Source organism: Aspergillus vadensis (assembly GCF_003184925.1).
Source record: "Aspergillus vadensis CBS 113365 unplaced genomic scaffold BO88scaffold_4, whole genome shotgun sequence".
Classification (NCBI taxonomy): Eukaryota; Fungi; Ascomycota; class Eurotiomycetes; order Eurotiales; family Aspergillaceae; genus Aspergillus; species Aspergillus vadensis.
The window spans coordinates 728,554-756,259 of record NW_020292042.1 but is presented as its reverse complement, the minus strand read 5'-3'; the positions used below and the strand labels follow the sequence as shown (position 1 = coordinate 756,259).

Below are 27,706 nucleotides of genomic sequence, written 5' to 3'. Positions count from 1 at the left end.
AAGCCAGACCGCTAAATCCCTAGGCCTTTTGATCTGTTGCGGGATCTGCCGTAGAATAAACCACAAGGCTATAGATCAAAGTCAAGCTGCAAGCTCCAGTTCTACCACATATATACGGTACATGCTCATAGATCTGATAGGACATATCCTTTATACGCACATGCGGGTCACATGACCCTTGACAGTGACAGCATTGTGCTTCATCTCGGACGTCATCACGAACGAAGTTCTGAACTTCACGAACAACCCGGCTCGACAACATCTACATCCGGCTTAATCATTATGAGACGGCCTGGTCACTTAATGAGCGGCTTGTGTTATTCTTGCTGTGAAGCTACTTTTTCCTCCGGTCGCTCTGTTTTCCGTGGGTATTTACAGTCGCCTCGACGCCTAAATGTGACCATCCGAACCGCCATGACTTCTACAACCAATGACACTCACGCCTTTCAATATCAACTTATCGAGGAAGTGGAAATGCTAGAAAGGTACAGAATAGGGGGGTATCATCCAATATGCGTGGGAGATGTGCTGAAGAGCCGGTACCGAGTGATTCACAAACTGGGCCATGGGACCTTTTCTACAATTTGGCTGTCACGAGACGAGCAAAAGGCAGCCTACGTGGCGGTCAAGGTAAGCACTGGAGATTCCTCCGCTCATGAAGCCAAGACATTGCGTATGCTCATGAATCGCTGGCCGGCACATACAAACGGGCGTCCCTTGATTCCCGTCCTCCTGGACGAATTCGAAATTAAGGGCCCAAATGGGCATCATGAATGCATTGTCACAGCACCCGCTCAGAGCAGTGTATCTGCAGCATCATTCTGTTGCTACTTTCAACTAGAAACGGCTCGTGTTTTAGCTGCCGAACTTGCTCTAGCTGTTGCATTTGTTCATGTTCAAGGTTATGTTCATGGAGGTAAGTGAGGATATACTCATCCCGAATGCTTTCGTGTTTATGAGAGAAGGGCAATGCCATAAAAATACCACTAAAACCATAACAGATATTCATCTTGGAAACATCCTGATACACCTACCTACTAGCCTTGACAAGCTCTCAGTCCAGGAATTCTATGAGCAGTTCGGTGAGCCCTATACGGAACCAGTTGTGCGACTAGACGGACAGCCTCTCCCTCCTGGCGTTCCTGCTTGTGGGACAATGCCGGTCTGGTTAGGAAAACGAGCAGTCGACATTCCGCCAGATGAGGCCCAGCTTCTTCTTAGCGATTTTGGCGAGAGCTTCTCTCCTTCCGACCCTGAGCAGCGGCGACGTGGGCAGGACTGTCCCTCGCCGCTTCCAGTCATACCGCCTGAAGCTTACTTTGAACCTGACAAGCCTCTTTCATTTCCCTCGGACATTTGGAGTCTTGCATGTGTAATGTATTCCATATTTGGGTTGCGATGGTTGTTTGATGCCACACTTGCCACTCGACATGACATAGCCTCTCAACAAGTAGATGTCATTGGAGAGATTCCGCCTGAATGGTGGAATACATGGGAGAAACGCCTTGAGTATTTTGAAGGGATCGGAAGGCCTAAGAAAGATCGGTTTGTTTACCCATCTCTTGAGCAGAGTTTCGAGAAGGACGTACAGGCCGCACGACAGAGGGATAATATGTCTTCGTTCGCCAAAGAGGAGCAGGTAGCCATTCTAAGCATGCTTCGCTCAATGCTGGCAATGAAACCTGAGAAGCGAGCAACAGCGACGGATGTACTGAGCTCAGACTGGATGGTGACCTGGGGATTACCAGCTGTGAAGAGGGCCAGTGATAACCGTAAAACAGGTGTATGGCATGGCAAAAAGGCTGATGCAAGGTCCTCTTGATTTAAACTAGCTGGCTGTGTAGCTCTTGAGCGCATCTATTCCTGATCTTGAACAAGCCGAAGGAATGGTGTAGCACTCCATGCAAGAGGCGTTGGCATTCATATCCTTGATGTTTCTACATAATGTCTAATATGGTCTAACCTGACTAAAGCAATTTCATGGTCTGCGAAACCTCTGAGTAGTGAACAGCCAAGAAAGGCATCCTTTCGTTATTTTCATCTTCCTTGAGGGTAATATGAAGATCGCGAACTCTGTCATTGGTCGAATGATGGCTGATGTGATGAAAGATGTCTATAGAATACGATGGTACTACACCTATCGGAAAAGCACCACTAGAGTGGGCATCTGTACTCAGATCTAATACATTTCTAAGTGCATGATGTTCGTCCAATATTCCTGACAGTTCCATTATAAGTACCTTGATTTCATTAGGATTTCAGTTAATTTCAGCCCATGTAGCAATACTATTCTTTTCTCACTATCTTCCTTCGCTCAGAGTATTGGGGTTATCCCGTAGTGGCAATGAACGCATGCAAAAAGTTAAAACTTCTCAAACAAAGTTCAAGGCTCAGGAACAGACTCGTCTTAACTTTGATTGTGGACGTTGAAAACGCAATCGGCAACACAGCCTAGTAATCCAATTAATTTTGTCGCCCCTCAGCTCTGATGGACTAGCCACAGTGTGCGAGAGGTTGAGACGGGCTGGCCGAGGGACTAAAACGGTCTAGAAGCCATTCTGAAACAGCCGACGGAGTGACCTGTCATCTTTGCTCCGGTACCAGTGTAAGGATGCGTGATACTGCAACGGGCTGTCCGATGTGAAAACTCCGATCTCCCGCGGATAGATCTTCACTGCGTGCTTTCAATTATCCGCCTTTACTGCAATATGCGATACACTATACAAAATGTTGTGGTGGTCCAAGTAATGTGGAGCCGAGAGTGTGCTATTCCGACTCTACATCTTATCATACCACACAAGGCGGCCGAAGACTAACGCCTCAAATCCCACGCACTAATCACAATATTGACTAGTTCCAGGGGCAGCCGTCTGACGGGCTGACAGGTGCGCATACATGGTTTCAGTAAGATTGATTGCAGCAGATTTCAGGGGCGAAGAGTGGCACTGAACGGCAAATCAGCCTTACAAACTAACAACCTTACAAGGTTCACTTTTATGGGAAAAAAAAAAGACAATGCTTGAAGGGGTATAGTAAGCGACCGATTTATTACAAAGTAAGTGCACTAGAAGTCAGCCACATAATCAGAACCACAACCCCGATAATTTGGTTAGTTTCTGTGCCTGAATGAAATGTAGGGAACTGGTTCGGTTGTAACCAGGGAAATGATTAGCCAAGTTGAAAGGAAGACAAGAAACTGGCTGGAACCCCCTGAAAGGATTGACTGGTTCCAACGGTCGCGGGCCGTGGAAAGTGCGATAGGGAAGGAGAGAGAAAGAGAGGGAGAGAGGGAGGGAGAAGCAGAGAAATGCCCTAGACTGGCCGAAAGTAGGCAATAGGGCTTTGCCGGTATGGCTTGTGTGACGTTCCTCGTAACGTGACCGCCACCCTGACTAGTAATCATTCTAGTATTCTACGTACTCACTTCACGCAATAATTCAACTTCCCAACTCAAAACTAGTGCCATGAACTAAATTTTACACCAGTGGGGGCTGTCTCTCCCCTTCAGAATTCAGATCGATCGCCTTCAGGGACGCTGATAGGGCTTAGAGAGGCCTATAGTGTTCCCTATTATATCATCGCGACGAACAGAGGCACCACCAGCAGTCGCCAGTCCGACAGCAACTATGGGCCCGGGGAATGATCGGCGGATTCCAACCAGGCCAGCCCCCAAAAAAGAGGATGACTCCATTATTGCACGCCAGTGACTTCAGCCCGACTGAAACATGCTCGCGTGGGTTGCTCCCCTCGATTTTCCCTCTGGCTTTCTGACACTCGCGTCTTTGACATTCCTTCGCCTGGCTTGTCGTTGTTTCTCTCCTTCATCGGGCCTTCGGCCTGTCCCCCCTTGACAGCGTTCTACGCATTTCATTTCCGATGCCTGTCCCTCTCGTTTCTTTTTCTTTTTCTCTTTCTCGTTTCCACCTATTCCCGATCCTTTGACAAAAAAATATACGTCCGTTCGCTGCCGCTCTAATTCACCAACTAACGTCTCAAGTCCTGGTCCAGTCCATGCGGTTTTACTTTCGCTCGACCCACCCGCTCTCCACACGAACCAGTGGACTCCAACACTCATTCACCCAGTGATTGTCAGATCCTGCCTGGACTGTGCAAAGCGATCTTACGTCCCTGGAAGTTAAGCCGACCAATTGCGACATCGCTCGCTAATTGGAGCTGCAGGGCAGCTTCTGGCCTTACTTTTTAGACCGTCTCTTTCCCTAATTCATTCCCCATGCCTTTTTCAAAATTCATGTCCGGCAGACCTGGTATCACGGAGAAGCGGCTGTCGGCTCATCGCTTCCAGCAGCTTCCCGACATGGCCCCGGACAATATGATGAATCCCAACGATGTCACTATTGACATCCCCTTGAACCCAGTTCCCAGTCGGAATCAGACCGGCGCTCGAAAGACAAGTAGTAATGTGGGAGGATCGCCGAATCCGTATCAACCACCCGGCGATGACAAAGGCATTGACGGCGAGAAGGAAGGGTTGGTCGCGCCAAATCCTGGCATGCGCAGACGCATCGACGAAGGCACCGGACGTTCCCTAGAAGACCCCGAGGATGGCACTGTCACTCGCATGGGCCGCTTCTACCAGGCCATCCTTAATTACTCGGTTCTCACGCGCTACTTCATCTACGTGGCCCCGCTCGCAATTCTCCTTGCCATCCCAATTATCGTGGGAGCAACGGTCGCGCAGGACGCGACTATCGGCGGAGTCACACTGCCGTGGTTCTGGTTCTGGATTGAGATCGTTTGGATCAGTCTGTGGTTGTGTAAACTTGCGGCTAAACTCTTGCCGTACATCTTTCAGACCCTTATCGGGTTTGTGAGTTCAGGAACTCGCAAATATGCTCTTATTCTACGCAAACTGGAAATGCCAATTGCAACCGTGCTGTGGTGCGTGGTGTGCTTGGTCACCTTTTTGCCTGTAAGTCTAGTCTGATTCCATAATACGTGCCATCCACTAACTTCCTCCAGGTCATGACGCAAAATCCCCACCAGAAAGCCAAGGGCGATACCTCTACCAAATCCTGGGAGAAATCCATCAAGAACATCCTGTTTGCCCTCTTCGTCTGCAGCTTGATTTTCCTGGCTGAGAAAACCATGGTTCATTTGATCTCGATCAGCTACCACCGCAAGCAATTTGATGCCCGCATCAAAGAATCGAAGCGCAATGTGTATCTGGTGGCTCTGCTATTCGACGCCTCGCGCCACATGTTCCCCATGTACTGCAAAGAATTCCAAGAGGAAGACGCCGCCATTTCCGACTCTATTCTTCGCTCCGCAGCCGTCAAGACCCGCACCGGCAGCTCATCAGCGCCTCTGCGCCTTATCCGGGGCGTGGGCCAGAATGTCCACCAGTTCGGCAACAAAGTCACGGCGGCTTTTGGCGACGTGGCCCATGAATTGACTGGCAAGCAAGTTTTCAACCCGACTTCCACTCGGTCCGTCGTCACTCAGGCTCTGGAACACAGACGGACGTCTGAAGCGCTCGCACGCAGAATTTGGATGTCTTTTGTCATTGAAGGCCGCGATGCTCTGTACTTTGACGATATTTGTGAGGTCCTGGGAGCTGGCATGGAGGCTGAAGCCGAGGAATGTTTCCACATGCTGGATCGCGACGGCAACGGGGACATCAGCTTGGAAGAGATGATCTTGGCCATCGGTGAAGTCCGCCGCTTGAGAAAGTCCCTTAACAACAGTCTCCACGATGTTGACCAGGCGATCCACGTTCTGGACAACCTCTTGCTGACCGTGGCGGGTATTATCGCTATTCTGGTCTTTGTTTCTTTCGTGACAAGCGGCTTCGGCACCGTTATCGCCGCGGGTGCCACTTCTCTGCTCTCTCTCAGTTTCGTCTTCTCGACCACCGCTCAGGAAGTGCTGGGTTCGTGTATCTTCCTCTTCGTCAAGCATCCCTTTGATGTGGGCGACCGTGTGGAAATCAGCGACAAGCCGTACTTTGTCGAGCGCATCTCATTGCTCTTCACCGTGTTCCGAAATGTCAACGACCATCGCATCACGCAGGTTCCGAACGTCGTCCTTAACACCCTATGGATTGACAACTTCACCCGTGCCAATGCCATGCATGAGCGCCTCACCGTCCCCGTTAGCTTCGAGACCACCTTTTCGAACGTCCAGCTTCTCCAGGAGGAGATGGAGAGCTTCGTGCGCGACAAGGACAACTGCCGCGACTTCCAACCAGAGGTCACCATTGATGTGGTTGGTCTGGGCGACATGGACAAGATGGAGCTGAGTGTCTTGATCTGCCACAAGTCCAACTGGTCGAACGAAGCCGTCCGAGCTGCCCGTCGCTCGAAGTTTATGTGCGCGCTGATTTCCGCCGTGCGCAAGGTACCTATTCGCGCCCCAGGCGCCAGCGACGACGGCGATGACAAGACTGAGAAGGATGACAACAAGTCGGATGCTGGACACGAAGACCAAACTCTCCCCGTCCGCCAGGTTTCCATCGCCAGCGAAGGCATGCGTCGGGCTAACACCACCGCTGGCGTCTCTTACACCGAATCCCGCTCGACTGGCTTCGACCTCGGCAACTCCCCTCAGTCGCTGCAACGTCGTGGCATGGGCGCCTCCAGCTCCTACAGTGAAGGTCTCACCGCAGAGCACGCAGCCCGGTCGCAAGATGGCTCCCGCGACGGTCATGAAGTCGACCACTACCAGACCCCGGTGGGGTCCCCCGGTCAGGAGCGCCAACTCAACGTGACCTACGGACTGATGACTCGCGAACCATCGACGGGTCGTCGCAAGGAGGGCCGCACCTCACAGGTCGAGCCTGAACTCGAGCCCCAGCCCGTGGCTGCCCCTCGAGGCGATGTCCCGGTGCTCTCTGAACCAGTCCCTCCCCGTCATCGCCAGGAGGCGCAGCCCACATTGCCCCAGGTCGCAGTGCCCCAGCCTCTCGCGGGGGCCGCCATGTCCCAGCCGCCTCAGCAGCCGCCCGAGTACTACAACTACCCGGGACAATACTACGACCCAACGGAGGACCCCTACGACCCGAACCAGCCGTTCGAGCTTCCGTCGATACACGAGCAGCAGACGCCAGACGGACGGGAGCACCATTCGACACGCCTGACAGAAACCGAGCCAGGACGATATGTGCCGCGACGGCCGTACGAGGGAGCGGGTAACCAGTAGCCATGAGTGATGATGATTTCTTCTTTTCTTCTTTTCCTTGCAAAAAAAAACGACACTTAGATTGTTGCATATGATGTATTATTAGTATTTTATGAGTGGACTGATCTATTAGCATGTAATTCGCAATGATATCGTACATTGACCTGTTATACATAATTTAGTGTATCACGTATTCATTCCATAATGAGACTTGCTCCCCACATAGAAATAGAATTTAAGATGTATGGAAGGAGAAAGAGAGACTAAAACTTAGTCTCCTTCCATGGATACCCAACGGTATCATCCTTCCTGACCCAAATCTTCGTCTTTCGTTTATTCACCACATGCTCCACAAACGCCTCCCGGGTATACTGCGCCTTGAACTTGCGAATCCACCTAGGATCCCACAACTCACTCGCAATGCCTAGATCCTTACAACACCGCACCAACGCATTCGACCGACATCCCTCCGTAGCCGTGGGGATTCCATCCGGGGAGAAGTAATCCTGTTCGCCGCGAGCCACTGAAACAAGCCTATACCAGAGAATAACCGAATTAGCCTATCACCACTTCCCATACCCATATCACACACAAACACCCCCCCCGGCGAGAAAAGAAAATGGAATACATACCTTCCATTGCAAACAAGCGCATACTCCCTCGTGACCATCTTCGGCGTAACGATACTCTCACTCCTCGGCACAAGACCCCATCCACCAGGTCCAAACGCCTTATTCAGTATCCGGCGGTACTTGATCTCGGGCAGGTAGAGGATGCCGTCGGGTTTGATTTCGACTTCTTCGGGGTCCGTCGGGGCGAGGAGGATATCGGCGCATTCTTTTGGGAAGGGGGTTGCGCTGAGCCCGTGGAAGGAGCGCGTCCAGTCGATGCGGTCTTCGGTTGGGTTTGTGGGTGAGGGGGGCGTGTCGAGGAGGTCTTTTAGGGTGGGAGTTGTTTTTGTGGAGGGGGAGGAGGAGGAGGAGGTAGATGTTGTGGTGGTGGGTTTGGGTGTTGTTGATGTTGTGGAGGTGGTGGCGGGTTTCGCGGTGTTGTTGTTGGTGGTGGTGGTGGATTGGTAGCGGGTGGTGGTGGTGAGGGAGTAGCGGACTGTTTTGCTGAGTTGGGGACCGCGCAGGGAGCGCGTTAAAAGTGGGAGGGACATTGTAGAGGGCTGTGGAGGGGTGTTGTGGTTGGGGATGTGGTGGGAAGATGCAGCGGGAAGAGAAATGAAGTCAGAGCTGTATAGTGTCACGTGATGATAGAGCAATTGAGTATTTTTGGAGTGAAGATTCTAGTATTATTCTATTGTTACAAATTGTCTGTAGTATCGGTATCAGTTAAGCATCCTTGGTCTGTGTGCGCTCGTCGTTGCCCTGGCGTTTCCAGCATTCGCGGAAGGTTTCCATCTGATGCGCAACTTGGTGAGTGAGGGTTGCGAGATGATAATGGATGAGATGGAATAATTATACCTCACTCTGGCACTGGCGCCAGTCTTTCTTTTCGAACCAGCAGTCGTTCATTTTCATTTGCTCCGCTGGAGTTGTTTCTTAGCAGCTATTCATGAATAGGGAATAAAAGATGGGAATGTACCTGCACAGCCGGTGCTGAAGATCCGCTTGTCCCTGGATGGACTGTCAGCTCAACCAACTCTTTTCCCTTCCTCCGATCTTCGCATCCCAACAACTCACCATTCATCCGGCTCGTCGTCGTCTTCCTCCACCTCCACGGGCGGGTTCTCCCTTTTCTCCTGGTTCGACATTGTGCTTGCTTGCTTGACTGCTTGATTGCTTGTGCTTGAGTGGTTGCTCCGAGAGAGTTGCAAGGTAGTTGCCGCAAAATGGCGACCCCCAATATGACCGGCAAAAAGGTCAACGTTCTGGTCTATTCCGGTGCGTCACTCTCCCCTCTATTCTCCCCGCTTCGCCATCCACGATCCCATTGACTGTCACTCAACCAATATCATACACTACAGTCTACTCACTATAACATACTTGATTTACAGGCAATGGAACCACCATCGAATCCGTCCGCCACACCCTCTACTCCCTCCGCCGCCTTCTAGCCCCCCACTACGCCGTCATTCCCGTCACCTCCGACGCCCTCCTCCGCGAACCCTGGACCGCAACTTGCGCTCTCCTTGTCATTCCCGGCGGCGCTGATCTAGGCTACGGTCGCGTTCTCAATGGCCCCGGCAACCGCCGCATCGAACAATTTGTGAAGCGCGGCGGCGCTTACCTCGGCTTCTGCGCGGGCGGGTACTATGGTTCCCGACGCTGTGAATTCGAAGTCGGCGATAAAACACTTCAGGTTATCGGAGAGCGCGAACTGGCCTTCTACCCGGGGACATGTCGCGGAGGAGCGTTCGCGGGGTTCGTCTATCATAGTGAGGCGGGGGCGAGGGCCGCGGAGATTTCGGTGAATAAAGATATCCTAAGTGCGGGAATCGTGCCGGAGCGATTCAGGTGCTACTACAACGGTGGTGGGGTGTTTGTGGATGCGCCGACCTTGGCTGATAAGGGAGTGGAGGTGCTGGCGAGCTTTGAGGAGGACTTGAATGTTGATTCTGGGGAGGGGAAGGCCGCCGTGGTGTTTTGTCGCGTTGGGGAGGGGAAGGTTGTTCTTACGGGACCGCATCCGGAGTGAGTTATTTCTATGTTCTCTGTGGTTACAAGTCTAGGTGATGTGTGCTGATGGTTGGTAGGTTCGCAGCTGCAAACCTGGATATAAAAGCCGGTGGCCCCGAATATGCAAAGGTCGTGGAGGCGCTGGAGGCTGATGACAAGGCGCGCACGGACTTCCTCAAGGCATGTTTGGTCAAGCTGGGCTTGCAGGTGACGCAGAGCACGACCACCGTGCCGTCGCTGTCGTCGCTGCATCTGTCCTCGCAGGAGCCCGCCGAGACGGCCGATCTGGTGGCGTCATGGCAGGAGATCATCACCAAGGATGGCAATGAGGAGATCCTGAAGGATGAGAATGACACGTTCCGGATTGAGAGACCCGGCGCGTGGAACCTGAGCCAGCTGGAGGACTCTCTTCCAGCGTCATCGCAGTCTACGGAGGGTATTGTGGATTACAATGCCATCGTCAAGCGACTGGTGGTGCACGACGACGTGCCATCATCCAAGCTGACGCCCTACTTCAATCACCATGCCTTCTACTCCAACCTCCACCAGTACCAATCGCAGTCCCGCGAGGGTGCATCAGAGTTTGGCTCCCACCTCGTGTATGGCGAGGTCGTCACCAGCACGAACACGATCTTGGAAAAGTAAGTAGACCTGTCCGATGAGAGAAGCGAGACGCGACTGACCGGTCAGAAACCCCAAGCTGCTGCGCAAGCTGCCCAACGGCTTCACCGCCAGCGCTACGACCCAGGTGGCAGGCCGCGGCCGCGGATCGAACGTCTGGGTGTCGCCGGCCGGAGCGCTGATATTCTCAACGGTGCTGCGCCACCCGCTCGAGAAGATCCAGTCAGCACCAGTGGTGTTCATCCAGTATTTGGCGGCGATGGCGGTGGTGCAGGGAATCAAGAACTACGACGTCGGATATTCGGAGTTACCGGTCAAGCTGAAGTGGCCAAATGACGTGTGTAAGTGATCCTTTCTCACGATCTGATCGAGGGATTGGGACAATGCTAATCAGCCGACAGATGCACTGGACCCGGAGCACCCGGAGAAGAAGCAGTACTCGAAAATCTGCGGCATCCTGGTGAACTCGCATTACTGCGCGAACGAGTACATCTCGGTCGTGGGCATTGGCATCAACGCAACGAACGCATCGCCTACGACGTCGTTGACGGCGCTGGCGGCGCGGTTCCTTGGGCCCCGGGCCGCCCCGATCACACTGGAGAAGCTGCTGGCGCGCATTCTGACGACGTTTGAGGACCTGTATACGCGGTTCCTGCGGGCCGGGTTCGATCGGGGATTCGAAGAAATGTATTACGCAGACTGGCTGCACATGCACCAGGTGGTGACGTTGGAGGAAGAGGGGGGTGTGCGCGCGCGCATTAAGGGGATCACGCGGGATTACGGGCTGCTGCTGGCAGAGGAACTGGGTTGGGATGACCGGCCGACGGGCCGGGTGTGGCAGCTGCAGAGCGACAGTAACAGTTTTGACTTCTTCCGTGGATTGGTGCGGCGGAAAGTGTAGTGGGGGGAGACCATTACAGCCAGTCGATTTAGCATGGAGCGATTTTAGTGACTAACGTTCTAAATTAGCATAATTAGAGATCGGAAGTGTTGCTGGACAGAGATAAAGTGCCGGCAGGGCGACCGAAATGAGCGGCACGCACAGATACCGCATTGGGAAGTCGAGCGCGGGCAGAAACACTTGCATTTGCCTAATTCTGTAGGTGAAACCTGCCTCGGATCTGGCATGGGAACAGCATGTGGTTGAGTTCTTGGTTCAGTGCCCCTGGAACCAGAGTATGAGTGAGTCATTCCACAGAACGTGAAAAACCAGTTAACGTAGTGAACTATCATCATAATACTGGTAAGGGGAATGGATGACTGAACACATAATGAGATTGTTATGGTTGAGAATGACGCAGTGGAGTGTGCCCTAAGATGGGGCCGGGAACACCCAATGCCATCGAGGCTAATAAAGTGTGCAAACTGCAAAGTAGACTACATACTAAGTACAAAGTAGATGCAAAGCCGTGATGTTGCCACCAACCAGTGTGGCTGCAGACTAATCATCCTCCAGGATGCATCTTTTCCGTAAGCCTGGAATCCGGTTGGCCCTGTTCGTTTTAGAGGAAAGGTATAGTGGTGGTGCACTATAGGCCAGGGGAATGCTTGTGCAGACTCAACGGTAATAAGAATGAACAGATGGCGATATGTCCGGGTCAAACCAGATACTTTTCTCCACCCCTGAAGCCTGTCATGGCGGGCCTCCTGCTTCCATCCAGTTGGAAGCTCCGAGGTCTCAGACTAGGGGTCGCCGGTACTCCACTGCCACGACTAATCATGTCAAGTTTCTTTCCAACGGTCCGATGTGTCCATACTGCTTTTTTACTTTCTCTATCATGAGGATGGTCCGATCTGCCTCGGTTGCCGGCCACTCGGTTTGCTGGCCATCCTGATACTCCATCGTATTCACTTTAGTAGTTGAAACATAAATGAATCTAACTTCCCGCCCGGTACATTTATTTACTTCCATCAACCCCTCTTCGCCTCGCCAGTTTTTGGCTTTTTCTCCTCACTCCCACTTCATCTTTCTGTCCCTCTCTTCCCCCACCTCAACCTTCGCCATGTCGACACTTTTGTTTGTCGCGACGGCCTCCCCCATCCTCTACCTTCTATATGTGCTGCTTTCTCGCTGGCAACATGCGCAAAATGCTCGTAAATGGAACTGCGGGAGTATTCCCTCATACCCCGGTGATCTGCTGGGCCTCAACACCCTGAAGGAGGCATTGGCTATGGACAAGGCTCGCCAGGTGCCCACAATAACCCGCCGCCGGGTTGACATCATGTCCGCCCGCGAGAATCGCTATACCACTACTTTCCACTTCCGTCAGCTGGGCACCGATGTCATCAGCACTTGCGATCCCAAGAACGTCCAGGCTTTGTTGGCCACTCAGTTTAAGGACTTTGAGCTGGGTCAGTCCCGTCGCAACGCTATGCACTGGCTGCTAGGCAGCGGTATTGTACGTCCACCACTTTACTCCCAATTCAAGATCATCACTCTTCTAACTCGTATCCAGTTCACTGCCGATGGCGACCACTGGTCTCGCTCTCGCGCTCTCCTCCGTCCCCAGTTCACCCGCGACCAGATCAGCGACCTCGATCTCGAGGAACGTCACGTCCAAGTCGCCATGAGAGCCATGCCCGTCGACGCCACCACCGGCTGGACCGCCGCCACCGACATCCAGACCATCTTCTTCCGCCTGACCATGGACACCGCGACCGAGTTCCTCTTCGGCGAGAGTGTCCAGAGCCAAGCCGCCGCCCTCAGCAACGGCGCCATTCCCCAGGATAACTTCCCTGCCCAGTTCGACCGCGGTCAATGGTACTCCGCCCAACGCGCTCGCTTCGAGAAGCTCTACTGGATCGTGAACAACAAGGAAAGCCGCGCCATCAACAAAGCCGTGCACGCCTACGTCGACCGCTTCGTCTCCGCCGCCCTCAACTCCGACCCGGAGAAGAAACCCACCGGCAACTACGTCTTCCTGCACGGTCTGGCCGAAGCCACCCGCGACCCCGTCGAACTGCGCTCCCAGCTCCTGAACATCCTCCTCGCCGGTCGCGATACCACTGCCTCTCTCCTGTCGTGGTGCATCCTCTTCCTCGCCCGTCACCCAGACTACTTCACCTCCCTGCGCGCCACCATCCTCGCGGAATTCGGCTCCTACTCCTCCCCTCATGACATCACCTTCGCCAACCTCAAGTCCTGCCGTCCCCTGCAGAACTTCCTCAATGAAGTCCTCCGTCTCTATCCCATTGTCCCTGGTAACCGCCGCACGGCCGTCCGCAACACCACCCTCCCCACGGGCGGTGGTCCCGCGGGCACGGACCCCGTCTACGTCAAGAAGGGCCAGCCCGTCTTCTACAGCACCTACGTGATGCACCGTCGGCCGGATCTGTGGGGCGCCGATGCTGACGAGTTCCGTCCGGATCGCTGGAACGAGCGCAAGGTCGGATGGGAGTACCTGCCGTTTAACGGTGGGCCGCGGATCTGCATTGGGCAGCAGTTTGCGCTGACGGAGACGGGCTATGTGTTGGTGAGACTGTTGCAGCGCTTCGATGTGATTGAGGGCGTGGGCAAGACCAAGGAGGGAGAGATCACGATGCAGATGAGTTTGACGAATGCGCCGGGAGATAATGTGACGGTGCGGTTGCATGAGGATGCTTCTAACTAGTTTCTTTTTTATTTTTACTGTTGTTGTTGATGATGATTGGATTGGGATACCCAATGTTCATATGTGTGTTAGCGTATATAGATTGTGATTGGCACATTGCATTGCATTTACATACATCTTCTACAACTCAACACTACGTAGATAATAGTAGTACTACGTAGGCACCAGCTCCATCCAGCCGAAGCAGGATTTCTTTTGAAACAAAGTTTACAAAAGTCAGTTTACACTCTCCTCACCGCCTACGAAATACCTTTCTCCACTTTGGCAGGGGGGCGCGCGCGCCGCTGCCTGTGGGGTGGGAACTCGCTCGGACAACACCGACAGACCAATCATATTCCAGAAAATGAGATTTCATACCTGCTTGCTTACTAGGTTGTCAAGGTTAGGAGCAGATACTCAATCTGGACAATTATCCGTGGTTCATTTTCATAAACACTGCCACAGTGTATTATGTAATAGTCATACGGGTTTGTTAATGAGGCAATAGCAGATGTTTATTATTTATACGTAGAAATTATTCGTATTTGATCTATTCGGAAGGGAATCAAAGAGGGCGAGAGAGGGTGAGGGTGAAAGCAGATGGATCTAGACTAGACTATCGGCCTCGCCGACGGTAAGTTTTGGATGTAGTATGCAGCATACAGTTGTCCCATACTGTCTGTCTGTCGAATGTCTCAGATTTGAGTTTGCTTGCTGCTTGCTGCTTGCTGCTGCTGCTGCTGCTTCTAAGTTGTGGTTTGTTCGTGTTTGGGTTACGGTACTTACTTACTTCTCTTTCATCTCTTATTCTGGTTCTGCTTCGGGTTAGCCTACCATCGTTATTGTTCTTCTGCTTCGTAAAAGGTAAACGGGAGCTATTTCCGCTTGGGTTACTTTAGCCTGTAATTAGGAAAATGACAGGTCATATGCAGGGTGTAATTGTTATTCGATTGGTGTTCTGGAATGTTTGATACGAGTTGGTAGATGATGGGTGGGGAAGGGAAACTTTGAGCTTGTGTGGTTGTAGTGTAAGGGGGGATGCTCTGGAGTTTATTCATTATTTTGTCGTATTGTACATACTAGGAAAAAGTAGCGAAATACTCTGCTCTTTGCTACTGGGGTAGCGTACGAGTCAGTTATTGCTGCTGGTAAATGAGCAAGGATTTGAGCATTAGTGTGTCTGTGGTCATCTGAACCAGGGATCCTTGTCATGGAGATGCTCGGGCTGCTAAGAGAGCTTTGTTTCATTGACAGCTCTTGCTTATCCTGCAAGTGTGAGCTTACCCCGCAGTTAGATGCATGGGTAGTAGGCTTGTAGGCTTGTTTTATGGTTCAGATAATTGTTTGTATTCAGTTGCTGTTCTTGGTTAGTTACTTTTGGGGGTGTTGGAGATGCTTATGTATATTTTAGGTAATGCTGACTGCATAATGTGTATAATCTGTCACCTATTGATAGTGCTCTATGGGGTTGTAATTATATTTAGAGTTGACAATGCTGACTGCGTCTACTTTGATTCATGTGCTGTTCTTATCGTGGCACCGTCATGTTTAACTTAAAAGGTTCGATTGTTCATAAAATATAGCTGCTCGCTGGTAGAATGAATTATATATTGGACAATGCTATAACGAGGTTATTTCAGTAACCTGCAACAGGAAGTACCGTATGCCACGCCTCTCATAGTGTATTTAATTAGCGATAGATTATTGAGGAATAGCTACTATCCTGCTTCAAATTATTACCTCCAATCTTCCCATGTATGGGCAGCGGCAACGCGTTTGTCACGTGCGGGTTGTGGAAGGCCCGACGAGATTGTTGATCCGATTTCTGTACGTTTTTACAGTCAAGTACCCGCGCCTTCCGGATTGACAGCATAAGATGATATCAGTGCAATAAGCAAGTAAAAGTAAGTGAGCAGGATCTGACCGAAGATTGTTCCTATCCCGTGATACTCGAACGGAAGGCCAATCATGTTTCCGCCGAGACCGGCACTTCAACTACCACTTCCATAGTAACATCATCTCCCACTTATATACCTCACATCAAATATAACCAGATATAAATACTTCCATACACCATCAACACCAACAACATCCATCCACAGCCAGTAGCTATCAAACCATCAATGTTCCGTCCTCGCCTTCCACTCACTCCCCAGCGAATCACCCAACTCCTCGCGCATCCCGCCAAAATGTCCGACTGGAGCGCAACCCAATACCTCAAATTCGCCGACGAGCGCGCCATCCCCACCCAAGATCTACTATCACACATCCCATTGCAATCTCCCTCCCACATCGTCGATCTTGGCTGCGGCCCCGGAAACTCCACCGCCATGCTTTCCGCCCGCTACCCATCCTGCCCGAGCATCGCCGGCATCGACTCCTCCCCAAACATGATCGCTCGCGCCAAGGAGTCATCTACATCTACTTCAAACACCACCTTCGCCGTCGCCGACGTGGAATCCTACTCTCCACCTCCAGACCACCCCGTAGATCTCTTCTTCTCCAATGCCGTCCTCCACTGGCTTCCCCGCTCTACTCGTCTCCCTACTATCCGCAGACTCTTACTGACCCTCCCTCCGGGCGGCGTCTTCGCCTTCCAGGTCCCGGATACCTTGAACCTGCCATCGCATACTTCTATGCGGGAGGTCGCGAGGACGGGCCCCTGGGCGGAACATCTACGGAGTACGCTTGTGGAGAGGGATGGGTTGGATTCTCCTGAAGAGATTTATGATGCGTTGGTGGATGTTTGTGAGAACCTGAGGATCTGGGAGTCGGTGTATTATCATTCCCTTGGGGATTGGGCGGACATTGTGGAGTGGGTGAAGGGGACGGGGTTGAGGCCGTATTTGGATGGGTTGAGGGGGGAGGAGGAACGGAGGGAGTTTTTGAGGGTGTACGAGGGCTTGCTGAGGGAGAGGTATGAGAAGAGGGCTGATGGGAGGGTGATGTTGAGATATCCCAGATTGTTTGTTGTTGCTGTTAGAAAGTGACTTTCTGCCTTTGTTTATTTACGTGGCTGGGTTGGAGGTACAGTGCAGTGTATAGCTAGTGGGACAGAATGTATTATGCTATGATCGGTTCATACAAGCTTCCGGTGTATATGGCAGGCATGCATGCTGGTATAATTCTGAAGTTTATACGGAGTAGCTCGCATATGGAATGGATCGTCAGGTCCGTGTAAGCCGTCACACAGATACATAGCTTAGCACAGCAAGCTTGCGGCTGGCCGAACCACTCAATCGATCCTGTGATACAACATGAGATGCATGACTCAATAGTTTGAACCGCAAATCTCGATCATTCCCCGGACGCCAATGTTCATCTAAGGTAGAATGCCGAAATTGAAAGCGGAACACGATCAAGGAACACAGTCACACAGAACCACATTACCACCTTGTTCCATGCGAATAACATTATGTAAGTGGTACAGATCGACAACCCTGAATAATAATATTAGCATTGTCTATACCCCAGTCTACCCACATAGATCTCAATAAATGCAAAGTCCCTCCTTCACAGCATACCCAACGGCCATCCCGATCAAGGGACTGAATGCCCCGGGAAAATCAACCCACATTCCACACATCCCTTATACCACCTCAAATCTAACCCTGACACGCGGGTTATCCCCGCGTTCAAGGAACGCCCCCTAGCTAACTCAATCAAGGGCGCGTCAACAACAACCTCAACAACAAACAGCCACACGGCGTAGTATCCCTCATTCCGCCCTGAAGAACTGGTTCCCCACCAATACCTTACTGCGGAAATTACTTGCCCGGAGTATCCAGGCACAATCCAATCAAGCCATGCATGCACCCCACGCAGCTATATTCAGGCATGCTATGAAGATGCCAACACCTTCGCTTATTACCTCCTTCTTTCCCTTGAAGAATTGAATATAAAATCCAGCTGGATGACCACGATATCTCTCTTCATCCATCAGCAGCATCAACGGTAAAGCAGTCTAGCAGCCAACACATCTCTTCCAAAATTATCAAAATGCAATTCACCACTATCCTTTCTCTGGCCGTCGCGGCCATTGTCCCCGCTCTGGCTGCGGACAACGCTGCTCAGGAGAACATCGAGGTAACATCCATCACCTCTACACCAATCCAACATCGAATTCAAATATGCTAATACAAGAATAGGCCTCCGTCTTCCCCCTCCCCCGCTTCAACGGTCCTCCCACCTTCAACGACGGTGACGCATCTTGCTTCACTTCGTGAGCTACCCCAAATCCCCATACAACCATGAATCGACTTCTAATACTCGAATACAGCGTCACCGGTGAGATCCACTCCGTCAAGCAGGTTCATGGCATTACCTGCCACATCTACTTGTAAGTGCCACATCTTTTCAGCCAATACCCTTCAATAAGAATGGACATCTAACAAATAATAGCGACCACAACTGCGGCGGCGACAACCTTCCCGTCACCGTCGACATCCCCGATGTCGTTCACGCTCACCACAACCCCGCTCTCAGCGCTCGCTGCTACCGATAGATGGCTTCTAGCCATGGGGAAGTGTAAGATGACTAGGGTATTGGCTTGAACCTCAATATATTTATACAACCTGTCTTTGGTTGGGGCACGGCCTAGCGATTCGAAAAGTTCTGCAGCGCTGGCTAGGTTTATGGACTGGTCGGACACTTAATCATTAGTAGCTAATGTGAACTTGAGAGTTGCGATGTACTTTTCTTTTCTTAGTTTTCGACTGTAGTAGAGTAGTAATCCTTAGGGCAATCTGAATGGATCTGTACTTGTGGATCAGTAGTTCATATTTATGCCAATTCCAGTACGTATTCTGTTATGGTGATAAATAAACACACCGATGCGTGTATTCTTTGTCTCGAGGCTCTTTAGACGTACGGAGTACGATATAATGGAATGTGGGCTGCTTTGAGAGTGCTCTCGATGTAGAACTTCACCCCTCGGGATAGAGAAGTAATCTACTAATCCATGTACATATAAAATTCATATATAGCATTAGAACTACCATTGAGCATATTTAGAGACTACGGGTAGTAGGAGTTAGTGAGCATATAAGTATTGTGTGTCATGACTATTTGGCGAATAGTTCTAGTGTTTACTACTACTAGTAAATATATATCTCAGTCTGTTCCCTCCAGAACACCGCACACATTTAGCACTCCATCTTAACACCCATCATGCTGAGTCCACAAGGCCAATAGATATAAGTCACGCAAGATACATAGGAAAGCTGAATTAGTCTCTCGGTATAGTCACTATGTCCGTCTGCACCATGCTCATGCCCTGTGTGCCATTTTGATTACATCCACGCAGCCTGCACTGGACGTGCATCGGGCCGCTGCATCCGACAGGGAGAGCATAACATCACCCCCCTTACGTCCCCTTATCTCAGCACTGGAAGGGGATGCGCAAATATTCAAATAGGTATAATAACTTGAAAGGGATAGACATCATACTGTATCTGCGCGATTCAAGCCGCTGTTCTGTTCTGACGCGTCATAGAGCGGTAAACACTGCTAAATTCAACTCATGACAATGATAAAGTCTTAACCCTTGCATTTATTCGCGTGTATCTATGCTCGAATTTCTCCATCCGCATTCTTCCTCCACCCACTAGACTTCATCTCCGGGCTAAGCGACGCAAATCTACCATCTATCACCTCCGAAATAGAGTATATCAACCCATGCCTAAGCGAAGGCCAAGACCTATGGCTCGACAAGGCAAGTCTAAAGCCCTTAAGAACACGAATAGCACTCTCCGGGCCGTTCAAAATACCCACTCCTTTGACATATATAGGAGCTTCGAGGGTGCCTTTGATCCAGGAGTTTCTCACATCATCTGGGACACCTCTATCAGGTCTCAGCGGTCGTTGGCTGATTTTCCGCGTTCCGTTCGCTCCCACAGTACCGTCTTCTCCGCCCACGATACAATAAGCCCAGATATAGAGACCCGCGGTGAGGAAGGCCAAGTGGTGACAGCCTGGCCTTGTGATCTCGTCATAGAGAACTCCATACAATGTAGTTGCTTGTAGAAGAGTCTCTCGGGCTAGTGTCGGATTCTGCTGCATCCAATGTGTTAGGGATGTAGCGGCGGCGGTCATCTGATCCACTGTGACTTGCCATCCGCTCAAGGCGTATAGACAGCGTAGCGGTGTGCGTCGGAGTATGTTGGTGACGTGAAACATCACTTTTAGGAAGGTAGGAGCGTTGTTCGATATGGAGTTGAGCATGGAGAAACGTTTGATTGTAGGGTCGCATTTATCGTCAAGGGCTGTTCGAAAGAATACTAGTTCATCCGGCCACTTATATAGCTTCCGCTCGCTGAGGCCGGTGGCCATGTCGGCTGCGAACCATGGCTGGGTGGATCGTAATAGGCGCCTTTCTTCGATGTTGAATGTTAGGAGGATCACTAGGTTGCTGAGGTCGGAGTTGTCGTTGAGGAGGTTGTCGAGTAAGTCTGGGTTAGAAAATACGGTTTTTAGACTTGGTCTATCTTTTGCTTCTAGGCTAGGTTAAATCTTCTGTCAAAAAATTGAAGATACGATGACCTCTTACCTAAATTGACAATTATATTATCCTGCGATTTTTTAAAATCAGATGTCCATAAGATGTCGCTGCAAGGAAGAGCTATCTTGAAATCGTCGAGGGTCATTGATGAAGGGGCATCTTTGAATATCCAATAGCAGCATTCGAGCACTGCATCGTTAAGATAAGTTATGTGATGTCGAGGTATACCAAGAAGTGTCCTCACCATATACACAGTAAACGATCCTTCTCTGTGATTCTAAACCTACCCAGCGACGCCACTTTTCATATGGGTCCAAATCATCTGGAGAAGGTATACTTTCAGCAACGTTGGCAGAAACTGATTTAGCCACTGAAGTGAGCATGTTCCTCTGGTACTGAGACGTAAGAATCTCATCTTCGTAACCGCTGAATAGAAGAGCTGTATTGAGTAAAAGAAGACACTGCGCAAGTGTCATCTGGTCAAGGGTAATAGTTTCCGTGGCCTATGGAGTCAGTCAAACTGGAACAGGTATTAACTTTACAGCAACTCACATTTTTCGGAAGCGCCTTCTGTAGAAGGTCCTGTATACCCAGGACATAAAGCTCCGAGCGCTCCACATTGGAGTATTGGCACCCGACAGATGCCACCGCTAATATAAGGACCAATGAGGAATTTTCTGTGTCGAAAGATGACGGATGGATGAAAGACATCCAAGGGTCATGGTGCTCGAAATAGAGCTGGACCATCGCGTTCAAGAAGGAAAGGCTGATGAAAGGTGATGCACACGAGGAACATTGCTGGCTCTTCCAGAATTCACACATCTGTTGATATTGCTTTTCCGGTATCAGCTTAACATGCCCATAATTCTCAGCTGCAATCACGTCTTCATCTGGCTGAGTTTCTGGGAACCGAGTGCAGCAGAAACGATGGGCATGAGACTCTTCTGGCATGGAGAAATCACTTTGCGACGAAGGAAGCTCATCGCTGTCTTCCCGGGTGGAGAGTGAAGTGTCTGATCCTCCTGACGCTAGACTTATGCTCATGTCCACTGTCATGGCGTCGCCTAATCCTTGGCTCGGTAGTGATAACACATGTGGATGGATAGCGTTCTCACTAGGGTGACCGGCAAGGTACATGCTGAAATCTTCTCGATGTTGCTCACTAGATCTCGTAGTAGCTGCTAAGTCTTCGAATGAAACGTGGTCGGCTCGTACATGGTGATCGTCGAAGGTGGCATGATCGCCACTGCCACTCGAAATAAGTGTAGGATTGCCATCCAGGAGGAGCGTAGAATGAACAAACTCCGGTGTCTCTAATAGTGGAGGATCCTCCAGTGCAGGGATTGGCTTTGGAAATGCACATTGTATGTTTCGCTTGACACATCGACGACATGGCGACTTTCCATTGCAGCGTTGCTTTGCCTTGGCACAATTCAGGCATGCTTTCTGGGACCGCCGACGGTTGCGGGTGCAAGGTGGTTCCTCACCATCACTTTCTCTCGAATGAGTGGCTTGGTGCTTCCTCAAAGTATCCCTGCAACAATTAATATTCTCAATGATATACTAGTTAGATTAGCTATAGGATGAGGATACAAACCTTCTAGAAAACATGCGAGAACACACGTCGCATCGAAACGGCTTCAATCCGAGATGGCTGAATTCATGTCGTCGGAGATGCTCTTTTCGGGCAAAACTCTCTGGACAGAATTCACACGCCCATCTTCCCAACGTGTCCGGCCCATCTGCTGTTGGGGCTTCCATACTCAGGTACAGATTGCTGGGTTGGTGAAGTAGAAGGACCAGTTGCAGACTCGGGGACCACGAGCCGTAGACGCAACCCCCCACATCCCGCCACCCCACATGCTCTTATTTATCGCTTGCAACCGAGGTAAACAGCAACAATCAATATACGGCCTTCTTCGATTATACATATCGATCATTAGTTAATGAAACTCTCTTTAAATAAAATTGCGAGCCAGAAATTATTTGACTACCTGGAGTTGTATAGCTTTGTTGACAAATCTAGTGCCTAATTGCAACTACAGTAGTGGATGCTTCAACGCCAGCTTCCCAAACCTTCCTCCATCTGCTATCGCCTTCAACTCTTCCATCGCCTCTTCTGCCGTCCCTTCAAATACATCAACAGAAAGCAGTCGAAAATTAACACCATAATTCTCCACAGTCCAGATCAGCGCACGCCACGCACGTTGATAATCTGCCGGTCTTGCAGGGATCGTGATCGGAAATGGCACATTCTGGACCTTAATAACCACATCCCTGTTCGGCGTGGCAATGGGCATCTTGAATTTGGAGTCACTTTGAACAACAACAGATACAAGCGTCGCATCTTCCGAACAACACTCAGCCACTAGCTGTGCGGAGCTGACACCGCCCCTTTGGCTCCCAACTGCATCAAATCCGTATGTTAATGGACCCCACTGATGATCTCTCACGGTCGCTTTAATATCTAAAATAACACTGGAAGACTTGTAGTCAAAGCAGCGAGTGGCTCCGAGCTCCTGTAGTAGGGAATGTCTCTCTGGGGAAGCAGTGACGATAATCGGATGAATACCACTCGCACGAGCGAGCTGGAGAGCACAAAGACCAACGCTCGATGAGGCGCCCCAAATCAACAAGGGCTTCGCAGTTTTCGCTTGATTGTCATGCTCATGCGGCAGAGGGAGGTTAAAGATATTATATAGGGCATCCGCAGCAGTCATGGCCACCACTGTCAAACTCCCAGCATGGTGTGGTGGGAGTGCTGCAGGGACTGGGAAGACCATATCCTTGGGACATGCCAAGTATCGCTGATGTGTACCGTATTTGGGCGGTCGCTTTATCCCAGTAGGTGTGTATCCGGCAACTAGGTCTCCTGGCTGGAATGTCGAACTGGGAGGAGCCTTGAGCACTGTGCCGCAAAAGTCATATCCAAGGACTGCGGGATAGATGCCTAGGAGCGTGGCATGCTTGATATCGGCGGGATTGGTTCCAGAAAATTGCGTTTCGATAAGAATTTCATCATCAGCTGGAGTAGGGATTCCCTGGCATCGTTGGACTGAGAAGTTCACACCTTCATCGACGTACAGAGCTGTGTTCTCGTCTTCAGGAGGCATTGTAGGATAGCAGGGTCAAGCGCAGATTGACTAATGCAAGGGTAGATGTAGATAATACGGATGAGAATTCTCAGGGGGGTATTCATACTGTACAGTTGAGCGCCTCAGAACTTCCCCGTCGGAGTAAACCTCTGGTCACCACGTCATCCCGCCTTCACCACCCGACAAGAAATCTATAGGACTTGGAGCCTCTCTGCGTAATCGTGGAACTATACTGTTAAGTTAATTGATCATGACTTCCTTCCCGGCACCCCGCCATCGGCCCAGTACACAGGCGGCCCCGTTGCGGCAAACCCCATCGGCAAAGCCGAGAAATATCCCCACCGGCTCCATCGGCAGCGCCCGCTTGACGAGTAACGTTCGTAGACCGTGGACGTTTCGCCTCTACACCATTGTAGCTCCATTATCTACGGCCTCAAGAGCATGTAATGAATAAATACCACCCGCCTGATCATACCACCCAATCCAAAAAAATAGATACCCCACACTCCCATTACCCACGCGTACCCAATATGCCCATCATCAAACAATTAATCGCCCTGCGACGAAAAGCCGGCTTGACAAGAGAAGAATTCTTCGACTACCACTACCAAGTACATGGGGCCCTAAGTAAAGGCCCTAGTCCATCTGAGACGCCCTTGTATGTGACTCTCCCCCCATCCAGGCAAACATACACAAATGACACCTCACTCACATCCAAGTCAGGAAATATTTCCAAACCCACTTCCTCGACACCGCATACCACGTCGACCCTTCTCAAAAGATACCAAACGCCCACCCTGCATGGGCCTTCAATGACGGTCTCACAGAGCTCTATTTCTCCTCGGAGGAACACATGATCCAGAACTTTGCTTCCGAGTGGGTCAAGACGAAAGTAGGACCTGATGGGGCGAACTTTTCGGATTTTGGTGCTGTGAAGCCTATGTTTGTTAGGGAGGAAGTGGTCCCGTTGACAGCTATCGAGTCTGCGACTTCAACACGGGAGCGTTCTTTCGTTGGCATGTACTTTGTCGCGTTAAGTGATGTGCAGCGTTCCGGGGAGAAGAATGGAGAGATGATTGATAAGTTTACGTCTCTTCTCAAGCAGCATGCCTCCACTGAAGTGCTAGAGTTGGTGGTTAATGTTCCTACTGAGGTGGGCTTTGATCTTAGTGCTTACTTTGGGGGTGGGCGGTCGGTTCCTGCTTATTATGTATTTATGACTGTGCTACGGGGGAAGGATTCGGTTAGTGCTGTGCGGAAGGTGCAGGGGATCTTTGAGGATGAGTATGCGGGGGTATTGGATCTCCCGGCGACTTGGATTGGGTTCGGTGAACGTGCTGTTGTGTTGGATCAGAGTGAGGGGATTGAGGTAAGTTGTTGCGTTGCTCTAAGGGCTTGGTTGTGATGAAGATGGCTGATATCTGGCAGTTTGATCCGAAAAGACAGCCGTATAAGAAGGAATGAGGACTGCGCTATGATTAAGGTGTGTATCGTGCAGTATGCTGCTCTGAACTGCCATGAAGCTGTGCTTGCAGCGTGGGAGGAACTGTAGTGTTACTTAGTGTTCAGTATACTAGCTACCAACTTTTCCTTTCTTTCAATTGCCATTTTTCTTTCAGAGCAGAATGAATTGCTCGCGCAGCTGTTTACCGTGTTTCTGGAAACTGATTGTGCGTCGAGCTCCTTGACAGACGTGGTATCTGAAGAACTAAGTATAACTAATCAAAATGGACTGTGGAAATGGCTTGCGCAGGTTAAACTACCGTCCACGAATTGACAACCCGTCTAGTACTATGTACCCATTTATCAACATATGCCGACTCGAACTACATGAAGAAGAGTCTTATAGTTATATACATTGACGAGTAAATGACCAATCCAAATCAAGACACATATCACCGCCTCACCCGAGGAAGAACCAACTTCCCATGAGAAATAATGACGTTATCCCCAGCAAATCTCTCCTTTACTCGATCTCCGCCCTCATGTCGCATAGGTCCAATAGTACTGGCGGTATCCACAGACCCAATCTCAATGCTGAGCGACTGGCCCTGATCAAACAGAAATGCAGCAGGATACAAAGGAATAAGCACAGAGTAAAACTGGCCCGGAACGACCTCTGACTTGGCAACAGCTGGTTGTGAAATGACCTTTTCTTCATTGAAACCTTTGGCGACTTCATCACGATGAGAAAGACGGAAGTAACCTCTTGCAAAATTGTCCATCGGTTCGCCGTGGTTACCGTGTAGAATTATATTCTCGCCGTCTGCATTCATTGCGCGTAGATAGATGAAGATATCCATGTCTTTTGCTGTCGTGCTGACCTCAAGTTCTAGGTATGGTGAGCCTAGTAGCTCGAAGGACTCAGTGAACGGGTTTTTGAGGGAGAAGTGAAGGTTCTCGCTGTACCCTTTGTATGTAAAGGAGGTCTTTTGGCCGGTTGGTCTGTTAGGGGTGATCACTTTCTCTGGGGTGAAGTAAAAGGGTACATATTCCGCATCAGTTGGAGGAAAGGATGTTTCGTTTTCACGATAAAGGGTATTTGTGCCGTGGTGTTTGAAGAAGTCTAATGCGGGGAACATCAAGCATGCCGTTATCCTTGCCGAAGAGGAAGAAGTCCAAGAACTTTCTCTGCATTTCCAGATGCGCCGGCTCATAGAACGCACTTAAATGGTTCCCGGTATGCATTTCAAGCCACTTGTATTTTGACGAGAGGGCGTTGAAAGCCCGAACATTGCCAGGTAAATGGAGTTCGGCATCCGTCCAGTTTCCAGCAAGATAGAATGGGACCTCAATATCGGAAAGATTGCGAGCTCTTTTCAGAAGTTCCCAGACACCGTCAGTGGGATACTCAGTCTCTGCGAGCAACTTTGGAAAATCGACCCTGTTGGCTGAGAGCTCTGCTTCTCCTATGTGACCTTCTTTCTTCCCTCCTTGATAGGGAATTACTAGATTCCGGTACCAATGAGATTGGAAATTGTCACTGTAGATACCGCCTCGTCTTGACGCTTGGTACATATCGCATGCAGACTCGTATGATACGACGCAGCTTAGGTGGGGTGGCTTTTGCATCGCGGCCCAATATCCTACCATTCCGTAATAACTGATTCCGGAGTATGCCACCTTGCCGGATGACCATGGTTGAATGGCAGCCCATTCGACGATATCGTAGAGATCTGGAAGAGAATGAGGATTCGAATTAGCCAAATGAATCTGACGTAGTGAGTGGAGATCAATGCCTTGTCCCTCTGCATCTGCTTGGATCTGCACTGATCTTTCCAAGCCGAAAGGGTCAAGCTTCCCCTGACTCCCACCGATGCCGCGACTGTCAACACGAAGCAACGCATAACAGTACTCTTTACACTATAATATGGGCTATTAGTATGGAAACAGCTATATCTATGGATTGACTCGTACCCAGATAGATGGATCACATAATTCAAAGCAAGCATCAGGGCCCAACGGCTTGATATGCTTATACATTTCTGCGTAAATAGGCGATTGAGGTAGTCCAAATGTAGAGGCATGGTTGTCTTTCCCATAAGGACCCATGCTGCAAATCACAGGCACCTTCTCTCCATTTTTCGATGCGGTTAAAGGGAGAAACACATCGGCGCAAAGCTCAATCCCATCGCGCATGGGTATGTATATGTTTTTTATACGGGTATAGCCGTCCACGTCGGTCTCAATTGTCTCATAATTAGGTCTAGGGATGCTCATATTGAAAGTGATGGTATCAACAAGCTTTTCGGGGAAATCTGTATATGTTAAAGGCTGTAAGAAGTGTAGATGCTGATGTCAATGAATAACTTATAATCTTATTTTTTTCGGTAATATAGTAATATAGGAACCAAGGTGGCGATACCCCATGCAACCGGCGGAGCCGGTGGGGCCGATGGGGATGCGGCAAGCTCGACCCGTCCGACTAAGTATAGCCTTTGTGAAGTAGATTTGTGAATCATTAGGCGTCATTAATGAATAAAATATGTGGCAATCGATCAATTTCCTAGTCTAGCTGTAGGACAGGGCTAATTCCTGTTAAATTACTTTTATTCCGTCCGACCATACCCTATAGATGGTCCAAATAGCGGGCGCCAACAGAGTAGTACTGTTGAACGTTGGTGGATGTCCGAGCCGCCT

At 50.4% G+C, this 27,706-nt stretch overlaps 12 protein-coding genes across 12 annotated transcripts; 7 read left to right on the top strand and 5 right to left on the bottom strand.

Annotated features, from left to right (window-relative positions):
• Positions 1-414: 414 nt before the first annotated feature.
• BO88DRAFT_476716 (kinase-like protein) lies at positions 415-2,208 on the top strand (the record flags this gene model as incomplete). The annotated part of the gene is made up of 3 exons (XM_025711948.1): positions 415-485; positions 537-916; positions 1,002-2,208. The coding sequence occupies 3 exons, from the start codon at positions 415-417 to the stop codon at positions 1,820-1,822; spliced, it is 1,272 nt and encodes a 423-aa protein (XP_025565991.1). The 3' UTR covers positions 1,823-2,208.
• Positions 2,209-4,231: 2,023 nt separating this feature from the next.
• Positions 4,232-7,158, top strand: BO88DRAFT_412307 (serine/threonine protein kinase; the record flags this gene model as incomplete). Its single annotated transcript, XM_025708082.1, has 2 exons — positions 4,232-4,930; positions 4,981-7,158. 2 exons carry the CDS (start codon positions 4,232-4,234, stop codon positions 7,156-7,158), a joined length of 2,877 nt encoding a protein of 958 aa, XP_025565990.1.
• Positions 7,159-7,400: 242 nt separating this feature from the next.
• Positions 7,401-8,299, bottom strand: BO88DRAFT_333555 (putative mitochondrial genome maintenance protein Mgm101; the record flags this gene model as incomplete). The annotated part of the gene is made up of 2 exons (XM_025702770.1): positions 7,401-7,671; positions 7,794-8,299. 2 exons carry the CDS (start codon positions 8,297-8,299, stop codon positions 7,401-7,403), a joined length of 777 nt encoding a protein of 258 aa, XP_025565989.1.
• Positions 8,300-8,394: 95 nt separating this feature from the next.
• On the bottom strand, positions 8,395-8,959 carry BO88DRAFT_359920 (uncharacterized protein). The gene is made up of 4 exons (XM_025703836.1): positions 8,826-8,959; positions 8,728-8,759; positions 8,607-8,671; positions 8,395-8,543 (listed from the first exon to the last, which is right to left on the bottom strand). The coding sequence occupies exons 1-4, from the start codon at positions 8,894-8,896 to the stop codon at positions 8,475-8,477; spliced, it is 237 nt and encodes a 78-aa protein (XP_025565988.1). The 5' UTR covers positions 8,897-8,959; the 3' UTR covers positions 8,395-8,474.
• On the top strand, positions 8,830-11,283 carry BO88DRAFT_382839 (biotin--[acetyl-CoA-carboxylase] ligase BPL1; the record flags this gene model as incomplete). Its single annotated transcript, XM_025704647.1, has 5 exons — positions 8,830-9,026; positions 9,140-9,776; positions 9,839-10,402; positions 10,452-10,723; positions 10,784-11,283. The coding sequence occupies exons 1-5, from the start codon at positions 8,975-8,977 to the stop codon at positions 11,281-11,283; spliced, it is 2,025 nt and encodes a 674-aa protein (XP_025565987.1). The 5' UTR covers positions 8,830-8,974.
• A 1,102-nt stretch (positions 11,284-12,385) lies between these two features.
• BO88DRAFT_450801 (cytochrome P450) lies at positions 12,386-13,993 on the top strand (the record flags this gene model as incomplete). The annotated part of the gene is made up of 2 exons (XM_025710598.1): positions 12,386-12,781; positions 12,839-13,993. 2 exons carry the CDS (start codon positions 12,386-12,388, stop codon positions 13,991-13,993), a joined length of 1,551 nt encoding a protein of 516 aa, XP_025565986.1.
• A 2,013-nt stretch (positions 13,994-16,006) lies between these two features.
• Positions 16,007-17,067, top strand: BO88DRAFT_402432 (trans-aconitate 2-methyltransferase). The gene has a single exon (XM_025706105.1). It carries the CDS (start codon positions 16,162-16,164, stop codon positions 16,960-16,962), a length of 801 nt encoding a protein of 266 aa, XP_025565985.1. The 5' UTR covers positions 16,007-16,161; the 3' UTR covers positions 16,963-17,067.
• Positions 17,068-17,908: 841 nt separating this feature from the next.
• On the top strand, positions 17,909-18,637 carry BO88DRAFT_402431 (uncharacterized protein). Its single transcript, XM_025706104.1, has 4 exons — positions 17,909-18,058; positions 18,121-18,194; positions 18,252-18,311; positions 18,374-18,637. The coding sequence occupies exons 1-4, from the start codon at positions 17,972-17,974 to the stop codon at positions 18,474-18,476; spliced, it is 324 nt and encodes a 107-aa protein (XP_025565984.1). The 5' UTR covers positions 17,909-17,971; the 3' UTR covers positions 18,477-18,637.
• Positions 18,638-19,537: 900 nt separating this feature from the next.
• On the bottom strand, positions 19,538-22,244 carry BO88DRAFT_382833 (uncharacterized protein; the record flags this gene model as incomplete). The annotated part of the gene is made up of 5 exons (XM_025704646.1): positions 22,069-22,244; positions 21,024-22,005; positions 20,716-20,974; positions 20,520-20,660; positions 19,538-20,466 (listed from the first exon to the last, which is right to left on the bottom strand). The coding sequence occupies exons 1-5, from the start codon at positions 22,230-22,232 to the stop codon at positions 19,538-19,540; spliced, it is 2,475 nt and encodes an 824-aa protein (XP_025565983.1). The 5' UTR covers positions 22,233-22,244.
• A 183-nt stretch (positions 22,245-22,427) lies between these two features.
• On the bottom strand, positions 22,428-23,584 carry BO88DRAFT_476709 (zinc-binding alcohol dehydrogenase family protein; the record flags this gene model as incomplete). Its single annotated transcript, XM_025711947.1, has 1 exon — positions 22,428-23,584. The coding sequence occupies one exon, from the start codon at positions 23,582-23,584 to the stop codon at positions 22,511-22,513; it is 1,074 nt and encodes a 357-aa protein (XP_025565982.1). The 3' UTR covers positions 22,428-22,510.
• Positions 23,585-24,096: 512 nt separating this feature from the next.
• On the top strand, positions 24,097-25,030 carry BO88DRAFT_450796 (EthD domain-containing protein; the record flags this gene model as incomplete). The annotated part of the gene is made up of 3 exons (XM_025710597.1): positions 24,097-24,224; positions 24,290-24,935; positions 24,995-25,030. The coding sequence occupies 3 exons, from the start codon at positions 24,097-24,099 to the stop codon at positions 25,028-25,030; spliced, it is 810 nt and encodes a 269-aa protein (XP_025565981.1).
• Positions 25,031-25,461: 431 nt separating this feature from the next.
• On the bottom strand, positions 25,462-27,286 carry BO88DRAFT_476707 (alpha/beta-hydrolase; the record flags this gene model as incomplete). Its single annotated transcript, XM_025711946.1, has 4 exons — positions 25,462-26,164; positions 26,193-26,742; positions 26,806-26,929; positions 26,984-27,286. 4 exons carry the CDS (start codon positions 27,284-27,286, stop codon positions 25,462-25,464), a joined length of 1,680 nt encoding a protein of 559 aa, XP_025565980.1.
• Positions 27,287-27,706: the final 420 nt, after the last annotated feature.

Coding starts and splice junctions, on each gene's coding strand:
- BO88DRAFT_402432 (XM_025706105.1), top strand. CDS start 16,162: ATGTCCGACTGGAGCGCAACCCAATACCTCAAATTCGCCGACGAGCGC.
- BO88DRAFT_359920 (XM_025703836.1), bottom strand. CDS start 8,896: ATGTCGAACCAGGAGAAAAGGGAGAACCCGCCCGTGGAGGTGGAGGAA. Junction 8,760..8,825: donor GACGACGAGCCGGATGAATG/GTGAGTTGTTGG, acceptor CAGTCCATCCAG/GGACAAGCGGATCTTCAGCA. Junction 8,544..8,606: donor GGCGCCAGTGCCAGAGTGAG/GTATAATTATTC, acceptor GTTGCGCATCAG/ATGGAAACCTTCCGCGAATG.
- BO88DRAFT_402431 (XM_025706104.1), top strand. CDS start 17,972: ATGCAATTCACCACTATCCTTTCTCTGGCCGTCGCGGCCATTGTCCCC. Junction 18,059..18,120: donor CTGCTCAGGAGAACATCGAG/GTAACATCCATC, acceptor ATACAAGAATAG/GCCTCCGTCTTCCCCCTCCC. Junction 18,195..18,251: donor GACGCATCTTGCTTCACTTC/GTGAGCTACCCC, acceptor ACTCGAATACAG/CGTCACCGGTGAGATCCACT.